A 22,846-nucleotide genomic window follows, 5' to 3' on the forward strand; every position below is an offset into this window, starting at 1 on the left:
AACATTGGTGGTGTACAGAACAGCGGTGTACCATTTAAGAAGTGGCCGGTCTACCAAACCTCTCCAAGAGCAAATCAATAAACCATCAAGGAGATCACAAAAAGACCCATAACAATGTCTACAGCACCACAATTCTTACTTGCCTCAGTAAGGTCAAGATTCAAAAGTAAGAAAGGGACTGGATAAATATAATTTTCATTGGAGAGTTCCAAGGCAAAAATCCCTGCTGACCAAAAGAACACAAAAGGCCATCTCACATTCCCCGAAACTTCAAGAAGGTCTGCATCTGGCATGAAACTAACAGCATTTCAGAATAAGAACATCATGCTCAATATCTAATATGGTGCTAATAGTACAGTTGTCCTGGGCTTCTTTGCTGATTCATGGCCTAGTTGAGTTGCCATAAATAATGAAACCATGAATTCTTCTTTCTACTCAAAATCCTAAAAGAGAATGTCTGACCATCAGATCATGACATGAAGCTCAAGCACACTTGGAAAAGAAAAGAAGGTTCTACAGGGGCCCAGTCAAAGTACACAGTTAAATCAAGTAGAGATGCTGTAGCATGACCTTAAACAGGCTGTTTATACTTGAAAGCCCTCCAATGTGGCTGGAATAATACAACTGTGCAAAGATGAGTGTTGGACTCATTTCCTCCACAGCGCTATAAAAGACAAAACCACAAACATGACTGTTAATTGGTCTCATCAAAACTGCCCTGGGCCTGAGTGTGTGCCTGCCTGGTTGTCTGTCCTGTGTGTATCTTTGTTTCCCTGTGATGAACTGGCAACTTGTCCAGTCGGGAACCCCACCCATCGCCCATTGATTGCTGTAGAGACAGAAAATGCATGGATTGGTAAGGTAAGGTAAGGTAAATTTATTTATATAGCGCTTTTCAGCAACGAGACACTCAAAGCGCTGTACATACAATTGCAATACAATCACAAAGCAAATAAACACAGATACAGACACAGAAAAACAAATCAAATGATAAAATCAAACAACAGAGGTAATTTAAAAAAGTAAAATAAAATAAAGAGAATAGAAGAATTGGTGAATGATGTGAGAGAAGGCTTTCAGTTTTAAGGCCTAGACATTCAATGCAACCCCTGAGAAATGTGTTAATTTACTTAAGATGACAAGAACAACAAAGTTTGTTCTCACCAGGGGCTTTCATATTGGATGGAAAACTTAAAGTTACTGTCAAACCATTTAACTACCAAAACAAAATCAATTGCCCCTTGTCATCTATTTCCGAATTGTTTTCCCTGACCTCATCTGAAAAATGCTATAAGGTAAAAATGTGGTGGTAGTAAACACATTTGAAGGACAGTCCTGTATCAAAAGAATCGGACTAATACAAGGCTACACTAACCCTTTGTAGCACAGCAACTGCAGCTGTTAAAAATCTTTATTTAAAAGTCCCCTTGAGTAGTTTGACAAATATTAGCACACATTTTACCACAGCAGCTTTTATATGTAATGTATATCAGCAAAGTATGTCTAATTAAAATGATTAATTTCATTTAAAGGTCAGGAATTAAAAGAGGTAAAGGAAAATCATTAAAATAGCTTTACAGGTTCCTCACACTCCTAGTTTTGATTGTGTTTCCATCCTTTTTCTGGTACCTGGAGAAAACCTGTGTACACATGAAAATGCAAACTCCATTCAGCTTATAGTTGAACCCAGATCTTCCTGAACAGGAATAACCACTTTGACAGACACAGATAGACAGAGTTATCTTTAAATTTCCAAGGAATGGTCACATGCTTCATGTGCCAATTTAGATAATAAGGACAGCTCTTAATATAATTTCCCCTAACATTTTAAAAGTCACAACAATCTTTTATTATGGCAGCTATTTGGATATGCTTCAAACATTTCACTCATTTAGAACCTTACTAAACAAAAAACACTGTTTGACCATGCATTAAGAACAAAGTGCTTCTTCTATTATGGAGACTTCCAGAGGCATGAAAGCAAATTGATACCAAAGTTGTGTTGATAAGCATAAATATCAACCAAGGCATTAAGGGTGAAGACTTAAAATGTCATAGAAAGACTTCTTTTTCCATCATTAAAAAAAAAAAGTGATAGCCAATGCAATTTTCTTGGACGAATACCCATTTATCCTATAACTTCAACATACTTAACCACATAGTACAAACTGAGGGCTGGTTAAACCCTTGGGCTCTGTACTCCTCACACCCCTGGTCCTGCATGGTCCAACACGGCTGTCACTCGAAAAAAAAACATACATGCTGCACATTCATAATGCTGCCTTTATGAGACGTGTATGCATGTGTTGTGTGCATGAATGCATGCTCTTGTGATGCCAGTCTTTATAACTAATGGCAGGGCTACTGGGTTCCACGGACATTAAAAAAGGCCTAGTTGGACCACAGGATAAACACAAGGTCATAAACTGCAAGGTGTGTGTTTGTAGATATAGGGGTGTTTGTATTTGTGTAAAAGAAGGTGCATCTGTGCATGTGTTTGCAAATGCATTGCCAAAAGCTGCAGGGTATTGCTTTTTCTAAAATAAAATTAAAAAAACAATTCTAACAGAAGTTAAGTCTACGATTATTTTTTAAGCCAACAGTGTAATAAATGTTAAAATGAGATTTAATATTACTTGACAAAGTTTGTTTAGTGCAAAACTGGAGTGAAAAAGAATACAATAAAGAGCATATGATGAAGAAAAAAACCTTTTAAGGATCATAGCAGTAACTAGATCAGAATGATCATGTGTTTAGTAATTCGTTTGGAATATTTTTTGTCAAACTTCATGAACACAGTAAGTAGAACTTGAATACCTCTCATTTACTGGCATAAATACTACTACTTGTTTTCAGACTGGCTCTTGTCTTAATGATGTAGCAAAATACCAGCTCCCTTTCTTTGGGTGGGGGGCACAACAACCCCCAGTTACTTGCATAAAGCAATGAACAATAAAACCATAAAACATTGTTGTTAATTCGGCCATCAAAAAAAACGTCTGTCAGCCTAGAGTTTGGGCAAATTTTTTCACAAGCAACCTTCGAATTGTTTTCAATGTTTTGGGCTTATTTTTTAATTTAATGAGTAAACTTATTTTTTGATACATAAAACTAACTAAACATCAGCTGAAAACTAAACTAAAGCTGCAAACTTAAATTAAAAAGCATTACAAAGGCCCTGCAACAATCTTCGACATCACTTTTAAATAGAAAATTGCATTTGTCAAGATTCTAAGGTTAGGTTATGGTTGTCATTTGTTTTTATGGGTTTTAGCATTTTGCTTGTTATGTTCTATATTCTTGCCATATACTGTTATTTCTGACACTTGGTTTTTGCCATATAGTTCATTTCCTTGTGCTCATTATTCTTAGGTGTATTTAATTATTTGTGTTTCTCTTGTGATCCTTTTAACATTTAGATTGTTTCCTGTTAGATATCTGTTTCCCTAGGGCTTCTTGTTCAGTTCCATTCATGTTTATTTGTCTTGTCACCCCTCTCAGCTCTCTTCTTTTCTTCTCTCTCAACTGTTCCACATTTCCTCTGATTAACTCTTCTAGTTTGCCTGTCATTTCTCTACACCTGCCTCAGTATGTATACTTACCGGTTCTCTTTGTTGCTCACTGGTTCCTTCTGTTTGTCTGTGCCATGCTTAATTTCTCCATGGTTCAAGTAGTTCCTGCAAGTCTGCTTGATTTTGTACGTTCTTTTCATTTTGTTCATTAAACGTTTGCTTTGCATTTGAGTCTTTACCACTTCAACATGACAGCAGAAGGTTATTGTGGAAGCAGGTTAATTTGTACAGACATTTAAATGACTGAACAAAACCCAATAATGTGCAATGTTGCAAATATCACAGAACTTCCCAAAGCACCCATAAGTACATTAGGACGTTGCTGTAAAGTACTATCTGCAATAGTAGTGGTAAAACATAATAATATAATCAAAATGTAATGAATATTGTTATATTCACAATTCATTGCAGAAGGTGTACAATTGCAAAGGGCTACTTGGCTGCAATATTTGGTGGACTGTTATATTTCAAGTGTAATGCATTAGGCTCTGTCTTCCAATAAAATATTTGGCAAGTTGAAATGGTTCCCACTACCTCTGATGCTCATACAGGATATAGGATTTAGTCTCTGGGATGCTAAAGCTTGTGGAAAGCGATGGGAACATCTTCATAAAAAAAAGATCAAATGAGCATTGGAAAATGTGCGTTAATCGCAACCAACCGTGTCAAAGCAATATTCTACAAAATATCACTGTTGCATGTTTTTCTAATATCGTGCAGATGTAGCCGTAATCATTACCTTGATGCCTGATGCCACAATGAACAATATCTTTTGACCCACAAACAGCTAAGCATATATGCAATAACTCTTTGTGGGAAAAATTGCTATGGGGCATACAGGGGTTGGACAATGAAACTGAAACACCTGTCATTTTAGTGAGGGAGGTTTCATGGACCAGCCTGGTAGCCAGTCTTCATTGATTGCACATTGCACCAGTAAGAGCAGAGTGTGAAGGTTCAATTAGCAGGGTAAGAGCACAGTTTTGCTCAAAATATTGAAATGCACACAACATTATGGGTGACATACCAGAGTCTAAAAGAGGACAAATTGTTGTTGCACGTCTTGCTGGCGCATCTGTGACCAAGACAGCAAGTCTTTGCGATGTATCAAGAGCCATGGTATCCAGGGTAATGTCAGCATACCACCAAGAAGGACGAACCACATCCAACAGGATTAACTGTGGACGCAAGAGGAAGCTGTCTCAAAGGGATGTTCGGGTGCTAACCCGGATTATATCCAAAACACATTAAACCATGGCTGCCGAAATCACAGCAGAATTAAATGTGCACCTCAACTCTCCTGTTTCCACCAGAACTGTCCGTCAGGAGCTCCACATGGTCAATATACATGGCTGGGCTGCAATAGCCAAACCTTTGGTCACTCATGCCAATGCCAAACATTGGTTTCAATGATGCAAGGAGCGCAAATCTTGGGCTGTGGACAATGTGAAACATGTATTGTTCTCTGATGAGTCCACCTTTACTGTTTTCCCCACATCCGGGAGAGTTACGGTGTGGAGAAGCCCCAAAGAAGCGTACCACCCAGACTGTTGCATGCCCAGAGTGAAGCATGGGGGTGGATCAGTGATGGTTTGGGCTGCCATATCATGGCATTCCCTTGGCCCAATACTTGTGCTAGATGGGCGCATCACTGCCAAGGACTACCGAACCATTCTTGAGGACCATGTGCATCCAATGGTTCAAACATTGTATCCTGAAGGCGGTGCCGTGTATCAGGATGACAATGCACCAATACACACAGCAAGACTGGTGAAAGATTGGTTTGATGAACATGAAAGTGAAGTTGAACATCTCCCATGGCCTGCACAGTCACCAGATCTAAATATTATTGAGCCACTTTGGGGTGTTTTGGAGGAGCGAGTCAGGAAACGTTTTCCTCCACCAGTATCATGTAGTGACCTGGCCACAAGGCCGCAAGAAGAATGGCTTAAAATCCCTCTGACCACTGTGCAGGACTTGTATATGTCATTCCCAAGACGAATTGATGCTGTATTGGCCGCAAAAGGAGGCCCTACACCATACTAATAAATTATTGTAGTCTAAAACCAGGTGTTTCAGTTTCATTGTCCAACCCCTGTATATGATCTGGATTAACTTTGAAAAGAATCTCATTAAAACGTTTTATTTTTTATGTTTTTTGCTTTGGTGATTTTATTCTTATAATTATATAGGAAAAATATGTATTATCATAAGCACCTATTGTCATTATCATTGGACTTTTGAGTTTGGGTTTGATCTAAGTTATCTGTTCTTTTTACTTGTGTTTAGTTTTTTCCATGTTTGTCATTTGCAGTTAATTTCCCAATGCCACTGTCAATCATTCAGCTGATTAGACTCATCTGATACTAGTTCCACTAATCAGCTCCCCTGGATTTAAATACTTTTCTCTTCAGTCATGTCTTTGCCAAATTTGCCTGTTGTTGTTCTGAGTTTGATGGTTTCCTATGTAGTGCTTCCTTTTTAGCCTCATGTCGTTCAATAAATTGTAGCTTTTATTCATTGAACCATCTTCACCATGATACTGACATCTGCTTCCTTGTGTTCTGGTCCAACTTAACCACAGAAAATGAGATTTATAACATCCCATTGCAAATTCTTCAGCAAAAGCAGCATTACTTCTTGTTAAACTACATGCACTCTATTGCTTTGTAGGACAGATGAATGATATTAAAAACCACACAACAACAAAAAAAAACATTGTATTTGTATTACTGTATATGTGGAAGTAACAGGAGGAGGACCATGTAGCTGGTTTTTCAGTTTCCCTTTCTTAAAGATAAACTATATCTACAAATCTTCATATTATAACTGTTTTTCCATGGTGCATGCATGACAGACCATTTTCAGAGTAATGTGGGTGCCATCCATTCATTATCAGCAAATCAGATAAAGCTATATCTAAAACATGAAAGCGCAAGATGGCAGATCTTTACCAAAACCCTTTTTTTTTTTTTTATAAAATGAGCAAAAAATGTCAACTGTTAAAAATAGAAGCAAAACAGTATTGTTTCTTAATTTAGGAAACAAATAAAAAAACACATTTATAGGATACCACCAGGTAATCAAGATGAGACAAAAGCTGCATCGTTTGTATGCTGGTCATGTTAACCTTTTGATTTTATTTTTTTATTTTTCAGATTTGGAAAAAATTTTTTGGGGGGGTTATGATAATATTGCTGTGTGCCTTCCACATTATTTGAACGGTAGCAGTAATAATTTTTCAGCAGTGCCACTTACTGTATAGGAGGGAACCACAGTGAATGTTACACATCTCAAGTAGCTGGTATAAATAACAGCTGTGCTATTTTGTTCTTGCAAAATATAACATAGTGACTGTGATCTGGCATATACACTGCCTCCTATTGGATGTTATCACTTTTTGGGATACTGGGAATAGTTGTTTTGCATTTGATATTCATTAGGATAACTATAGTTTACATTCTTGTTGTAGAAAAAAGTACTGGCATCTTCACAAAGGTACTGCGCTGGCAGCAAAAAACTCCACTCTGTTTTGTACATTGTGCAACACTGACTGAAGAAAAACAGACTTTGTTTAGGAGGAGTCGGAAGGAGATCTGGATTTGAAATTTGGGAAGGGAACAGAACCAAGCAGAGAGACAGAGTGAAAATAGATGTCTGGGTCTCCGAAAGTTGGTCAGTTATTATAAAGCCATTGTGGTCAGTGAGTACATTTATACAAATCCTTCTGAGTCACGCTCAATAAGTCACCCATTATGGGCCTGGCACTGCCAGTGCCAAGTGAAGGAAGAAGCAGAAGAGTATGCTGGCACGTGGCTCACATCCTTAACCCACCGCCTCCTCCTTCTCCTTTTCCTCTCAGACACACACACTTAACTCTAACAGAGTACACGCAGACACTGCCATCCCATTCACAACCCTCTGCAGGATCATTTTTGGCCAAACAAGGAAGGAAAAGCAAGGTGGGTGGAAGGGCAGGATGACCGGAATGGTGGAGCCAACAGGAAGAACAAAAGGCCAGTGCATGACAGTAGGCAAGGCTCAAAGGGGGGTAATGATGGGTGTGTGTGGAATGATGAATAAGAGAGAGTGAGGCTTTGAGGGGTGTAATGAGCGGGTCAGTGTTGGTTCATGCGGGGCCTGAACTGGGATATGGAGCCAATTCATATAACTGCAGCTAAAAATAGGTTTCTATGTGTTGTAGCTGAGAGACTGCACTGCTTGACTTCTTCTCTTACAGGCCACTCGAATTACAGGCAAACAGAAAACCACACTTGCATGTCTACAACTTTCTCCTCTAGAATCTTTACATAATCAATAAGCACAGAATCAGCCTTCATGGTCTTTTAAATATTTATTTCCTTTTTAACATATGGGATTTACATAAACAAGTGCAACATTAAAATAAACTGATGAAAAACAGACTGGTTGACATATTACACACACCAGATTGTTTTACTAATTCCTTATGAAATCATTGCTACTCTGAAGGGTTTCTCACCCAGTAAAGAATTGTTTATTCATATGCCATGTTTTCAAATAGCCTTTGTAGCCTTAGTTTTTGGATGTTGATGAAAGATTGAAGCTGTTGACTTGGGTTGGTTCTGCACTTTTATAAAATATACAATAAAGTATATTTTGTAAAACAAAAGTCTTGAGTCATCCCTCATTATTTTGTTTTAATCCAGCAACACTTCCTTATCTTTAAAAGTGGTCTTGGTCAATAGTTCTCCAGGTTTTCTAAAGGTCTTTTAAGTTTCTTTTGACTTTGCTGTTTTACTTTTCCACATTTTTTTGTTTATTAGGCTACCTAACCCTGACTTATAAATCATCCATGCGGTTATTGATGATGCACATTCAAAGACAATGTCAGTTTGGTCAGTCTTATCTTTTGGCATAAAAAGCTGATTATTTAGATCAGGATAAAGTATCAGAATAGGCAGGAGTGCAGAAGGTGAAGGCTGGTGAGGAATATGATGAAGAGGGAAGTTTGGAGGTAAGAATGTCGGATGGGAGGGAATTAAGTTTACATCTCAAAATGATTTTGCCATGAAAAAACTGTGGTGCTCATGTGGAGGAATTTTCCGACCTGTACAAACAATCAACGTCAGTCTGGCCTATTTGGTAATCAAATGATGAGTGCTAAAGTGTGAAATGCATTGCAGTGCAATGGAATGCATGAGCATTATTTTCCAGTGGCATTGTGTCTGTTCAATGGTTAGGATTAATTGGAATATATGTACCTGGCTTTGTGAAGTGCCTTGAGACATGTGTTGTGAATTGGCGCTATATAAATAAACTGAATTGAATTGTCTTCCTATACCACAGACATAAAAGACTAACACAATGGTGTGACAGGCTTATTGACATAAAAAAAATGGTGTAATCAGTCTGCCTGATCCCTGAATTTACTTAGAAGCCGTAACAACAAATAGCAGCTTAAGTTGACTGGAGATTATTCTTTTTGGCACCAGGTGATTCATTTTTCCTGGAAGTAGTCAGCTCATCATTTAGTTCTTGGAAGAAATTAAAGATGGAACCTGCTACCTTTCAGCAGTCTAACTGCAACTTAATTCTTTTGAAAGATTTTAGATTTTAGGACACAGTACAGTAAATGATGTGTACAACCCCTCCCCAACCCCCACACTCCTGCTTCCTTCTTTTCACAACGTTGTCACCCTAGACGGTTCACACGGTCTCCTTCTCCGCTCAGTTTCTGGTCATAAATTTCTGCAGCACACCGTGAAGGCACATCCCCTCAGATGGATTTAACACAACACACATCTGCTTCTCTGAGAAAAGGGTGGCAGGCCCAGGCACACTCCTTCCCACACACTAACCACCCTTACATCAGAACTGACACTTCCACAGGTGAAATTTGTGCATAATATCCGGACAAATGACACTTTTAAGAGAATGTAACCTCCTACACATCAAGGCTATGAGTGGCCATCTGCTATGACTGGCTCATGAAAACTAATCTTTGGCCAAAGATACTAAAAATCAATATGACATTTAAGCTTTATTAGAGGACATAGTTTCTGACATGCCCAATTAAGCTCAATATCAATCATACTTGGGACTTAAGTAAAAAAAATAAAAAACTTTTCTTATTTGATAGGTAATGAGACATCTTGTAAAAGTTCATTTAACTATGTAGAAGTAGTACAAACTTTAAAAAAAAATAATGTGTGGTATTTACAGTTCCTTTAAAAATTAAATGATAAAATTATTAATACCCTTCTTAGCAATCAATGGAAAAATCCCTATTGGCAGTACAGAACACAGTACAGCCCCCCTGCTATCACCCTAATCTTTAGTTCCCTCCACATATTTTCTAACAGATGTGAATTGGCTCCAGAACATCAAAATTACTTTAAACCTAAATGTGCCAGGGGAATGAAACAATTTTGAGCTGAGAATAAATGACTGAATTTACTATTAATAAGGTGTGAGATTTGTATACATGTGAGCATGCACGGATATGACGGAGGAAAGGGGAGGCACAGGTTTTATTGCAGAGTTTAATAGTTTGGGAGTGCCTGATGTAGGGAGGGTACAGTATGTCCAATTGCTCAAGTAATCTAGGGATAATTTCATAGAGTAATAATTCATAGCAGCACCCCAAGGGCCCTGTTGATTATGTAGCCTTCCCAGTGTAATCACAAGACATCTATGATAATCAGCATTGTCATTGGTGGAAAATATTTGCAGTTTTTATTGGAGGAAATCAGGTTTATAGACCAAAATTATCACCCTTAATAGAAGGAGTATTCCCATTTCAAGCTCTAGAACTTGAAGCTAAATACACAGGCCAAACCCCTTCCTTTTGAAGAATTTAAAATATCTAAAGCACTAGTTTTGGACAGGATGAAAATCCTTGCAGTTATCTGAAATGCTCTATCTGCCTTGGATTAGTCATTTAATCATTTGCAATCCACTTAAATTTTTCCACTTAAATATATCACGCCCTGCTCTTGACCATTTGTTCCTTGCTCTGCTGCTTTCTAGAAGTTTGAGCCTGTGACTTTGTCTTTTCTATATGGGGTTCATCATCTGAGGCAATCAGGTTTCGCTGATGATGTTGTTCCACCTCGATTGAGGTTATTTCTTTTCTTGGTCCATTTGTTCTAGCTGTTATAACTAGCAGGGTGGCCTTATGTGTGGTTTCTAAAATGCCTAAGCAAGTAACAATGCAAGTACTGAAGTATAGCCTTGATCCCACTTTGCCATCAAACTATAGGCCTATCTCAAAGCTTCCCTTCTCTGTAAGGTTTTGGAGAAAATGGTTTACAACCAATTTTAAGCCTTTCTGGAGGGAAACTAGGTGATTGGAGCTTTTCAGTCTGGCTTTAAATGTCTTCATAGCACGCAATCTGTGTTGTTGAGAGTTTATAATGACATCCTCCTATAGCTACAGATTCAGAAAACCATGCAGTCCTAGTTCTCAGCAGCCTTCAACCTATGAACCATAACATTCTGATATACCTCTTAGAGCATTGTGTGGCTGAGAGAACTTTTTGTGTTGGACTAAATTATTGCAGGTCCTCCTCTGTTTTGTTGTCATGTAGGTCCCTGCAGGGCTCGATTCTTGGACCTCTGCTATATATATACAGTACATTCCCTGTATCTCCTGCCCCTTGGCTCCATTTTCAGAAAACATAAGATTGCTTTTCATTATTATGCAGATCATACTCAGGTTTATGCTCCCCTAAAACAGGAACAAGACTAATGTATGCAAGATTTAAATGACTGTCTCGAGGAATTAAAAGCTTGAATCATTTTTATTTTCACTGAAATTAAAAAAGTTAAGAGTGGGGTGATGATTTTAATCTGAATGTAACTGGTGGGTCTTTTTTTCATGCAGACGTAGGCTGTGAGGCAGAAAGCCTATTGTCACGAACCAGGGTTTTAAAATGGATAGTTATTTTAAACTAGATGCGCAGATCAGTGAAGTAGTGAAATCTGGCTTTTTTCACCAGAGACAACTGGTATAGATAAAAAAACATATTGTGCCATTGTTAAAGCTAAGCTGGATTACTGTAATTCTTTGTACCTTGCAGTTAGTATCCTTAACATCCTCCTTATCGCACTTTCAGTTGATGCAAAATGCTGCTGCATGGCTCTTAACGGGAACACAGTGGAGAGAGCATATTACTCTCGTTTCATCCTCCCTGTACTGGTTGCTTTTCCATTTTAGAGTTCTTTTTAATTAGTTTTTTAGTCATTAAATGGTCTTGGCCCTCCCTAGCTGTCTGAGCTACTGCACCTGCACTCTCCTTCTCAGTCACTCACAGCAGCTGATCAGCTGTTTCTGGAGGTGCCAATGACACAGCAGAAGCTCATCTGAAATCGGGCTTTTGCCATTGCAGCCTTCAAAAGTATGAAATGCTTTGCAGCTCCAAAATAGAAAAGCCTCTTTACTAGCCATTTTTAAATCTGCTTTTAAAACCAATATCTTCTTTTTGGATTTTGACCTTGTATAATTGTTAATTTTATTTATTTTTTATTTATTTCCTAAGTTGTATTTTCTTGTTGCTACTTTTACTTGCATTTTTCTATTTTTAATAATTTGATTTGTTTTAAATTAGGGCTTCATCTAACAATTATTTAGTAATCAAGTATTCTATTGATTATTCTGATGATTAATTGAGCAATCAAATAAAAAATTGTGGAAATCTGCAGATTTTGTCATTCAACTACCTAAGCTTGTCGTATGAGTAATAGAAATACATTAATGAGAATGCAAGCAAACAAATAATTTTATACCAACATTTCATTGCTTAAAATGTAATAACATAGCATGTCTTTAGCATACACTTGAACAATTGTAGCAAAGGATGCATCTGCAGCTTAAAAAAACCTTTAACAGGTACAAAGCTCAGCCCCTTCTGGTTGACTTAACATCAATAAAGTGCTAATACCTCTGTAGTGAAAATAGTCACAAACAAATTGTTACTTACACATTGCATTTTGGATTTTTAAAGAAGTATTTTAACATTAAAAAGCATGACATTATCCAAATAAAATACAAACCTTGTAGTGTACGTGAAAGTGCAAAGTTACACTCTTTATGTTTTTAGTGCAAAAACAGACACGAAATAGAAAACAATTACATATTATACCTATCAATAATGTAAACACACTGCCCTTCATATATGAAACCTCAGTCAGTTTCTTTGTGCATATGTGCCTTGCTCAAGAGAGTTATGCAGACAGCCGTTATTTACGGAAATGTTAAGTAATTAAAATATATCTTTCTGCTGTGCTTTTGAAGCACGGGGAGGAGTGGCTCTTTCCTGATCAGATTTTGCAGCATTGAAGACCTGCTGTTATGGAATGCTTTTTCAGTTTTGCAGTACTGTGCTGTATTTTTTTATTTTTATTTTTTTGCTGTAAAATCTAAGTGCTTACTGTTTTTAAAGTGTTTTACAAAATAAGTTGGCTTGGTTTGACTCAGTAATTTCAGATGGGGTTTCAGGGGTTTGATTATTTGCATCAATAGCCTTTCATATTAAAACTGCACTTTGGAGCTTTTACTGGGGTGAGAAACAGGAGGTTTATTAAGAGCTTTGTCTGTGTTACAGCTTGAGCTGAATTCTTAGTAATAATTTTGTCTTTGGTGACTTACACAGTTGTTGGAATGGACTCTGTGGAATCCAGCCTCATAAAATTAGATGCTGGTATTTATTTGTCCTGCCTGCCTTCATGCGCCACCTTTCCTCCAGGATATTTAGCCAACTGTACTCCACCATAATTTCATATCCTTGCTTCTTTCTCTTCTGATTTTTTTTTTCTTTCGTCTCTTAAATCAGCCAGCCGTGGGTGGCCTCGGTTTGCTGCTGCACAGAAAAGAAAATCTAAACTAGTGACAGCCTGTTTGTTTTCTTTACCTCACCAACAGCACCCCCACCAAAAACTGCCACCATCAAACAAGCGCCATACATACACTCCCCTGCTGCCGCATCCACCGCGCCACACACACACACCAAGACCACATTCTTATTTCCCTACCCTCCACACGCTCCCACAACACACACCCACAAACACACCTGACCAACTTCATTTCCTGTGAGGCATGAGTCAGACGGCTGCAGTGCATTTACTGAAGTAATACATGGTTATTAGCCATTCTGATAATATAGTGTTGATGTGGATGTCAAGGCAACCTGAGAAGCAAAAAAAGGGGATTGTGCATTTCTGGGTGGTTGGGATGATTCTTTGAAGATTCTTTGGAAGTGTTCAGGCATGTGGTGGGTGTATTTGCATGTCCGCAGGTGTGTGTCAGAGTGTGTGTGTTTGTGTGTATGTGTGTGTGTGTGTTTATGTGTATGTGTGGTGTCTAACAGAAAAAGCAGAGATGAAACAGCAGGGAGAGCCACTCACCTGTTTTTTCTTGTAGAAGCCCTTTTTGTCACAGTTAGGTAAGCGGAAGCCTCTAGGGTTGAGCACGTTGTTGATCTTCAGACTGTTAATGATGCTTTCTATCTCCCGTCGGCATGGCCCCTAACAACACAGCAAACACACAACATTAAGACAATAACAAGAGGTCGGAGACACAGAGAATATTGAGAATACTTTCACAACTTTGAGAGTTTGTGTTGAACAACAAAGTATGAAACATAACCTGTCAATATTAATTAATCCTGGTTCTGTTATTTCATGCAAAAAGCTTCCTGATTCCTTAATTTAACCAGGGAGATCTTTGTATTTTGCAGAGATTAACTTTCTGGTGGGTCCAGGGTTGAAGAGGTCATGCCCCAAAATGAGATAGTGGCTTTGAAAAAAGTGGTACCTTCTGCTTCAAAATATTTGTAATCAAAGCTAATTGTACCTAAACAACAGTAAAGAACATAAAGTTAGCCTGTGGACTTTTATCCACAAATTGCAGAGTATGTCAATGTTTGGCATTGTTTGTATGTTGTGTTTTTACTGCATGTGCATTAAGCTCTCCATGCGTACCACCTACGTGTTGACAGTGGCACAAATTTTCTTTAGCTACATGTGGCCAAACTATAACAAAGACCCACTGTTAATTCTATCATTTAGAAGACATCAGTTCTTTAGTAAATTCAGTCTGATACAAATTCATGTGCCTAGATGTCATCAAACGTTTCTACTTGTGTCACTGTGTTAAAAACTCAGCTGTAAATAAATACATGCATCGTGACAGGGTTTTTCAACAAAGAAGGTGTTGGATTCTATGGAATCCAACACCTAGAGTGCCTGAAGACAGTTTACAGCTCTCTACTCCATGTGCAGTAAATTTCCATGCTGCATGGACATCAAAGAGGCTTACAAAGACTGCCTCATCCAGATCCCTGAGACTTTGATCATTTTTCTGTTTAAATAAACAGACGAACACCAAGACACAGGATGTACAAAAGATGATCCAAATGCTGCAACATGGAAAGATTTCCACACAGACACTGACAAATAGACTTTGTCATCGACATAGATCATTATGATTTCTCAGTTATCACAACCTGCAGCACTCAAGCAAACCAGCAGAGATGCATGAACAGAGGTCCCAGCAAGCTGAAATGTAGTCTTAAGATAACCCAGAACTGACCACCACAAACTGGACATATTTTTTGAGCAAAGTTCAGCTTAACCAGTCTTGGTCCTTATTTAACCAAGAATGCATAAAAACAGTTGCTTTCTCGCCCATATGTCCTGGCCAAATGTATCTTAAGCAAATACACTGATAGTGTTGGTTGGCCTTTTTGATCAACCCTAATAACTTTACAGACACATTTACTAGTTGTTTTGAAGCTTGTAATATCATGATCTTTTCAAAGTCTTTTTAATAAGAACTCAGGAAGACATCAAGAAAAGTAAGCAGGCATGCAAGAAATCTATTCAGAACAAGTTTTGTGATTCCAATGGACTTATTAACATTCTGCTGTATGTTTGGGTCTGCTGCAAAGCTAAATCACAACTTGAGGTCGTTGATGGCTCTTCTTCACTTTGCTTTGTAAAACTTATAGCAGATTCAAGGCTTTAAGGTTCTGTACTGCACACAAGGAATAAAACTAAGTCCAAAGAAAAACCAAAGAAAAGCCTCAAGAAGGACCTTTGGAAAGCCGTACAGTGCATCTGCCAAGACCTGGGGTGTACAAATGTTACAGTGGCCCAATGTTGGAATCAGTGGGTACTTTGTATCTGCCAACATGCAAGGCAGATGTAAGCCATAACCATACAGCCGCATACAATGGACCTCCAGCCTAACTCCATCAAGTGCTGGTAATGCTACCTAAGACATCTACAGGGCACCACCTGTGTCTCATGATCTTCACTTTCTGTTGTGACTGTCAGATGCTCCAGCAACTGCCTGTAAAGCTATTGCTTCACTCATAATGCCACCACTAGCAGCACCTTGCACAGGTATTTATAACCTTTGAATTTAATCACATTTTGTTTTGTTACAACCACAAACTGCAATGTATTTAATGGGGTCATGTATTTCGCTGAGGTCTAATCTAATAGATCAAAACAAAGTAATGCGAAATTATGTGTAAATAAAATGTTTTTAAAAATTGTATAAAGCAAAATATGAAAATTGAGGAATGTATTTCTGTTTCTGCAATTACAGGATTTAGCTACTTTGCACATCTAGGGACTGGCATTTTTGCATCCTTGTTGGCCAAACAACTCATTTAGATTTGTTGGAAAACATCTGAGAACATCAAATGTCCAGTTTATCGATAGAGTATTAATGGCAATTAGGTCTGGACGTTGACTGGGTCCAACAAACACGTGAATATGCTTTGATCTAAACCATCTGATAATAGCTCTGACTGTATGTTTAGGGTCATTGTCTCAAGTGTTTTGCAGCCTCTTAAAGTTTTTTTTTTTCAGGATTTCAGTGTATTTAGATCCTTCCATCTTTCTATCAACTCTAACCAGACTCTTTGTTTCTAGTAAAGAAAAGCCTTTCCACAGCATGATGATTACTTCTGCCACACAGTATTTTGCATGCAGGTCAACAAGTTAAATTTTGAGTATTGTCACAGATTCTCTCCACAACAATGTTTTCTAAATATCTGCAAAAATATTTTGAACATTTAGGAAGAACTTGATGGGATGTGATATTACCAAAAATCATGTGTAATGAAAACTGACTGCTACCAGTTTATTTTTTTTAATATTTTCTTCAGCACTAGAGGCCTTTATTTTTCAACAGTAGGAAGACATGTAAGAGGGCCAGAGAAAGAGGGAGACATTCGGAAAGGTCGCCGGGTCCGGGACTCAAACCCGGGACTATAGCCTTTATATATGGTTTCGCGCTTAACCCCTACACCACCAGCGCTGCTCTTGACTTCTAACAATTTCATTGAATATACTAAAAAGACATCCCATCTTCTTGCAAATCAAATCATCTGGATATCCATCTCTGGTTTAATTGCTTTGCTTGGTGTTTAACTGCTTTCATCTTGAAAGTAGGTACTCATTTAAAAGGTATTTAAGGCACATTTAAACAGTGAGGTAGCTTTTTGGAGGTGTACATGACAATGTGATGTGTTATCTAATGAGCTGTGCAGAACCCACAGAGGCCACAGAGCAAATTTTTAATTACATTTGTCTATGTTTTAATCATGCCAAACACAGATTTTACCACAGAAAGTCTCTTTGCCTCTGGGTGTGACTTACATACTCAGTCTCCCTCTTGTTCTCCAGGGAGAAGTTGTGCATGTTCTTACTGACTCCTCCCAACACAGGTTCCACCTTGTAGCTCTGCGTCTTCCTATTCTCTGCCTTTTGGATCAGTCTGCTGTGCAGCGGAGGCCTAGTGTTCATTGACCCTGGGCTGTGTCCATCGTTCACAGTTGCCTCAGCAGGCAAAACTGTCACGGTCTCGGTCACATTAGCGCAGTCATCCACCTGATTTCCTGCATTTTCTGCAAACATGAATTTAAATTAGAACTGGAAAACTGATGCCAATTATCTCTTTTGGCACTTTATACAGATGTATGGAAAGAGTTATATGATATATTACAAAACTTAAGCTTATTTAAAAATGTATAATCTTTGGGCCAGACTTTGCTCCAGCACATGTGGTTCTAAAAATGAAAATCAGGTTGCCTATTATTATAATCTTTTATTACCCCAAAACATTTTTTATTTACTTCTCAACCAAAACCAACTTTTTGGTATACTATCCTGTAAATTACACAAACAGAAATTATCAATGAATGTCTTCTCAATCCCACACAAAAATCTTGACCGTGGAACAGAGGCTTGTTAGAAACAGACCTTTGGGCAGTTTGGAGCCAAAGAAATGGCACAATTACATTTTCACAAATGTCCATAAAATGCAGAGCAGGAGGAAAGGAGGACTTGCATATATAGCGTAGATTTCATAGGCATAAAGAGAAAAAAATTAGGCTTTGACTAAAAAGTGAGCGTGAGAAGATTTGGAAATATAAAGTCGAAGGTGAGGGAGAACATTAAAAGTAACTGGGATGGCATGGTTTCATTTTAAAATATCAAAGATTTGTAAAATAAAAAACGGGGCTTTAAGTACTCCTCCCAAAAGTGGGGTGCACCAAACTAACCACGATCTGCCCCTGATCAACCACATCATCGCACAGTGAAGTGGGCAATGGAAAAACACACCAGAACCCTTGAAGACTGTTTCTAACTCGAAGCAGATTTAGTGTGCGCGAGCTGTGGTGAGGGCGGTGGACAAGCATGTGGGCGTGTAGCTTGTGTGGGCAGCCAGGCTGGCAATCCACCCTTCCATTTTTTTTCTGTGGCTACCTGATCAATTTGCGAGGCAGTGGTGCTCCAGAGTCAAAAGAACTGGGACTGACAAAATGAGATGTCAACAACAACCTCCCTAAAAAAAATATTTTTGACCTCAAACGTCTAATACTGTGGACAAAATTCCAGGATTGCTGACAGAATTAATTTTTATTACCAAAATAAATCACCTTTTATAGGAGAACAGAGGCATTTTGGATAAACACATTACGCAATTTGTTTGTATACTGGCACAGGAGTAAACAGCACAAACTGTGGTCAGGGAAGCTTGTTAATGTCTGGGAGGAGAAGCTGCTCTGAAATGGGAACCAATGGGGGTGGAAACCACTAAGCTGCAATGGCATTATCTGACCAACAGGGGCGCTTAAGACCACCTATAACATTTTGAAACTCCATCTCCATCTTTGGAGACAGTATTGATACTGTCATAATGCATAAGATCCTTTCATACTACAATGTCGGATTTTCCTTAAAGCTGATACTGGGGATGATACAAAATTGAGAGAAAAAGTCAAATGCAGCAACACAATTCTACAAGTGTTTGTGTGTTCAAACCAAATACACAAGTAGAAAGCACACACAGGGGCACCTAGACACCTAAATACACAACTGTGTGTTTTCACATGAAGGTGGCATGTGTGCCATTTCACCAGTGTGAGCAGAATTCACACTAATCACCGCACACACGATTCCACCCCCAGTATTGTGAAGGTTTGCAAGCAGTTCATTGTGAATGGGCTATGATTTTTTTGAGTGTGCGTTACTTTTTTATATAGGCCAACCAACCCCCACCTCACTCTACTCACTGCTAGACACCTGAGCTATACTGGCCCCTATCCTGGACTAAGGGAAGTTGATGTACATCATATGGGCATGCAGTGCAGAGACATCCAAGATATTTACTGAAGGAAAATGAAAATATCCAAGAGGCGAAGGACCAGTCCTACTGCTCTGCTTAAATGTTGCATTATACTTTACTTGGTGGTGGGTTAAAAGAGCCAGGTTCTCTTCATGCATGCATGTGTGTGAATGTTATGTTAAAGCTACAAACCAGACATTTCCATAAGGTCAGTGAAACCCATTATTGTCTATCATCTATAAACCAACATGTCATTGCCATTTGTTCTATTCATGCTGCTATTTTGTTGTAATCTAATAAAAAATCAAATTTACCCTCCCAAAAATAAGCTTCCATGCACACCTTCCTCTGATGACATCACATAAGGCATTAGGGAAGTGATTAGTGATCTCTTTGATAGGTTCAGTTAATTCTGTGGTTTTTTTTAAAAAGTGTTTAATCAAATTACTCTTTCAAAGGTGGTCTGTGGGACAGCGCCAAAATATTTTAACTATATTTCAGAACCCTGCCTGATTGGAATGGGGCTCCAAAGTTTCAAAATCTATAAATGTTTAAAAATGATTAACTGCCATATTATTTATAAATGCCAGCTGACCAAGTCCACTCTGATTAATCTTATAATCACATCGACACAAGTAGACACAAGGTTTAAATTAGCTTTTTGTTCATCAGTGTGCTTTATATACTTTATATTTAGTGAAATCTTACAGTGGAAATCTATACCCCATTACCAATCTGCATTATTATTATCAGTGTCCATTTGTTAGGGCAATAAATACATAACTTAAAACATGATAGTATTTTTAAATCAGCATTGGTGGCTTTATAGTAAGACTAATTTCACAATCCAAAATGTTTTTAATTTTGAATTTTACGCGCGGATTTTTAAACCTGTGTGCACACGGAGAGCAACCTAAACTGGTTTATGTAGTCTACACATTCAATCTTAATCTGGTGGTATTCATTGCAAATTACAAGAACCCTCTAGGCTTTTAAAAAAGTATTTTCTCAATGTTGCCAATAGTTCACCTGTTAACAATTTGTCGGCATGTTACCAAACATAGTAGGTTTGCGCATGTTTTCTTGTGCCATTTACCTTAAGGAGATCAGCCTCAAACCTACGTACTTAATCTGTTTGCGTAAAGAGGGAGCTCCCCAGCCCTGGTCAAGGCAGCGCCTCATGGAGAGGACGCCTGTGAGAATAACCCAAACAGACACACACGGGGCATAAAGTAACCATTATATGCGCAAATGGAAAGCACCACTTTCTACCTGGTTTTTGCGCCGGCTTAAGATAGCTGTTGAGTTTTTTTGTTGCGCTGGTGCATACCCCTCGTCCCTCCAAAAGAGCTTGCAAAGGACGGTTCTCTCCGGGCTGATGCTTGCAGGTCAAGCCGGAGCCGCAGCGCGCAGTGTACACTCCACAAGCCTGTCCCTCGCCGAGGGCGCAAGTCATGCAGCAGCCGCAGCCGGGCTCCCTCACACTCTCCGCGCAGTTCTTCGGCAGCGGTTTGCAGTGCTGCAGCGCTCTGGCGTCACACGGCTCACATTGGACCACCGGTCCCACGGAGCCCGTGAGTCGGGCGAGCGCAGCCAATGCGACGGCGAGACAAAACGCGCAGAGACCGGGCATTATTGTGATTAAGCTTATCACAAAGGGACAGTGAGGGAGTTGTCACACGGGCTTAAGGGGACTCTCTGTGACACAGCGAGCCGACTGACCTTCTCCATCTGTGTTTTCTTTTGCGCAAACTTCTCGCTTTATACAGGCGGAAAAAGAGCCAGCAAGTCACACCCTCCTCCGTATGAATAATGTAAGCGGAGAGCCCCAACATGAAGAGCCGCTAGGAAAACTGATCACTGAGATGGCCAGTTTAAAGAGCTTCTGACTTGGCTGCAGAACGTATTATTTTGTGTCTACTAAAATTAAGATTAAATAAAGAATTTTCATTTCCCAGATAAGATGGGGATTTTAATAAGTTAGAAGTAAAAGTGGCACCTTTGACATTGATCACATTCCCTGCTTGCATCAATGGTATGTGTTTGAATTCCATTGGTGGTACCCCCTACAGCCAGTATTACTGACATTCCTCCAGAACGTTGTGAAGTGAGACTTAATACCACCATGTCTGACTGTCAGTGTGATGTTTTTTTCTTTCTATTTTTGTTTTATGCCAACCTTTAAAAAAAGTTCCACTTTTGTCTCCGCAGAATATTTTCATTAAAAAGTGTATGGGATCGCAAAGATGTTATTGGGCAAAAGTGAGACAGCTTTTCAGTTATTTTTGATCAGCAGCAGTTTTGGCCTTGGAACTCCCCCATGGATGCCATTTTAGCCAGTCCCTTTTTTATTGATAAATCCAGAACACTGAGCTTAACTGAGGCAAGTGAGGCCTGCAGTTCTTTAGATGTTGTTCTTTGTTGTTTTCTGACCTCATGGATGAGTTGTTGAAGTCCTCATGTAGGATCTTTGGTAGGTCAGCCACTACTGAAAAGGTTCACTACTGTCTTATGATTTCTACATTTGTGGACAAATACTTTTTTTTTTTTTACATGGGTCCAGGTTGCCTTGCGATGTTGGTTTTTGTTTTAGCTGTTTTTTTGTAATTTGTTTTTGCCTAATAAAGGGAATGTTGTATTTACTCAAGTTCTTTGATTGAAACTTTGAAATGAGTTAAAGTGAAATAAACCTGCAAAGGGGTATATACAGTACTTATTCACAACATATTTGCGATACAACTTGTATCGCAAATGCTGGGGCTCCTTGGATGGAAAGAGAGGGATCAGGAGCTGTCTGCTTTGAGTGCTTGCCTGCTGAGAGCCTAAGACCCTAAGGCCATGAGAGCAAGTGGGAACTCTTTCATCTGCTGATCTGGGACTGGAGAAGAACAATAGTAAAATAGAGAACTTCAGACTTCAAAACTTCAAACTTATTTCCCCTCTTTTCCTTCAGAACAGATTTTATTCAGAATAAGTGGAGATCTTTTTACACATGGTTTCATGAAAGTCTGATGAAGTATGAATAATTATCAGAATTAAGCAATTGAGTAATACGGTTGCTAAATGTTCCCTCATTATTTTAGACCTGTACTTTTTAATTAATATCAATTGAAGTCGTTGAGTGTTGTGGTGTGTACATTATCTCTGATTTGGTAATAAACTATAAAACTGAGAAACCACCACATACCTTGCAGCCTGAGCTCTAAGCATCCAGACCCCTCACCAGTTTACCTTCTACAACAAAGCTGACCTGACATGCCTTCAACATTTTTGGGAGAAAATGCTCAGATTGTGCAACCTCAGCACCGCTTGCTCCCTCCCAGCCTGATATATCCCCCAATAACAAACACAAGAGGGGGGTCCATGCTGAGAAAATAAAGCAATCAGTACCAGTCATTGTATCATTTCTACCACAGAAGCAGAAAAATTGTTGAATCTACACTACAAAAAACAAGCAGAGTAAGGAAACACCCTTAGAACAGTAAGAAAACGAATATAAAATTTGTTATCAGTTTTTTTTTTCCATTCCTGGATTTTTTTAGTGTCTTGGATATTTAGAGTCTGACCTTTGCCTTGTTTATTGTCTGCACTTCAGTCCAGGGTGTGAACTAATTCAGAAAAAAAAACACGGTTAAGCATGTCACTTGAG

The 22,846-nt window shown here is 38.7% G+C and overlaps 1 protein-coding gene across 2 annotated transcripts in view; it reads right to left on the reverse strand.

Annotated features, from left to right (window-relative positions):
* LOC124874155 (insulin-like growth factor-binding protein 3) overlaps positions 1-21,373 on the reverse strand; it is a 35,525-nt gene extending 14,152 nt beyond the window's left edge. The window contains exons 1-4 of one of the 2 annotated variants that reach the window (XM_047375395.1): positions 20,470-21,373; positions 17,226-17,473; positions 13,959-14,078; positions 1,002-1,640 (exon numbers count right to left, since the gene is read on the reverse strand). In XM_047375395.1, coding sequence (XP_047231351.1) covers positions 1,575-1,640; positions 13,959-14,078; positions 17,226-17,473; positions 20,470-20,830 — 795 coding nt within the window. In that variant the 5' untranslated portion in view covers positions 20,831-21,373 and the 3' untranslated portion in view covers positions 1,002-1,574. Of the gene's footprint in view, positions 1-1,001; positions 1,641-13,958; positions 14,079-17,225; positions 17,474-20,469 lie in introns of those variants that run through there. The other variant, XM_047375394.1, reaches the window with a different exon arrangement.
* Between the last annotated feature and the right edge of the window lie 1,473 nt (positions 21,374-22,846).

Source organism: Girardinichthys multiradiatus, chromosome 9 (assembly GCF_021462225.1).
Source record: "Girardinichthys multiradiatus isolate DD_20200921_A chromosome 9, DD_fGirMul_XY1, whole genome shotgun sequence".
Taxonomy (NCBI): Eukaryota; Metazoa; Chordata; class Actinopteri; order Cyprinodontiformes; family Goodeidae; genus Girardinichthys; species Girardinichthys multiradiatus.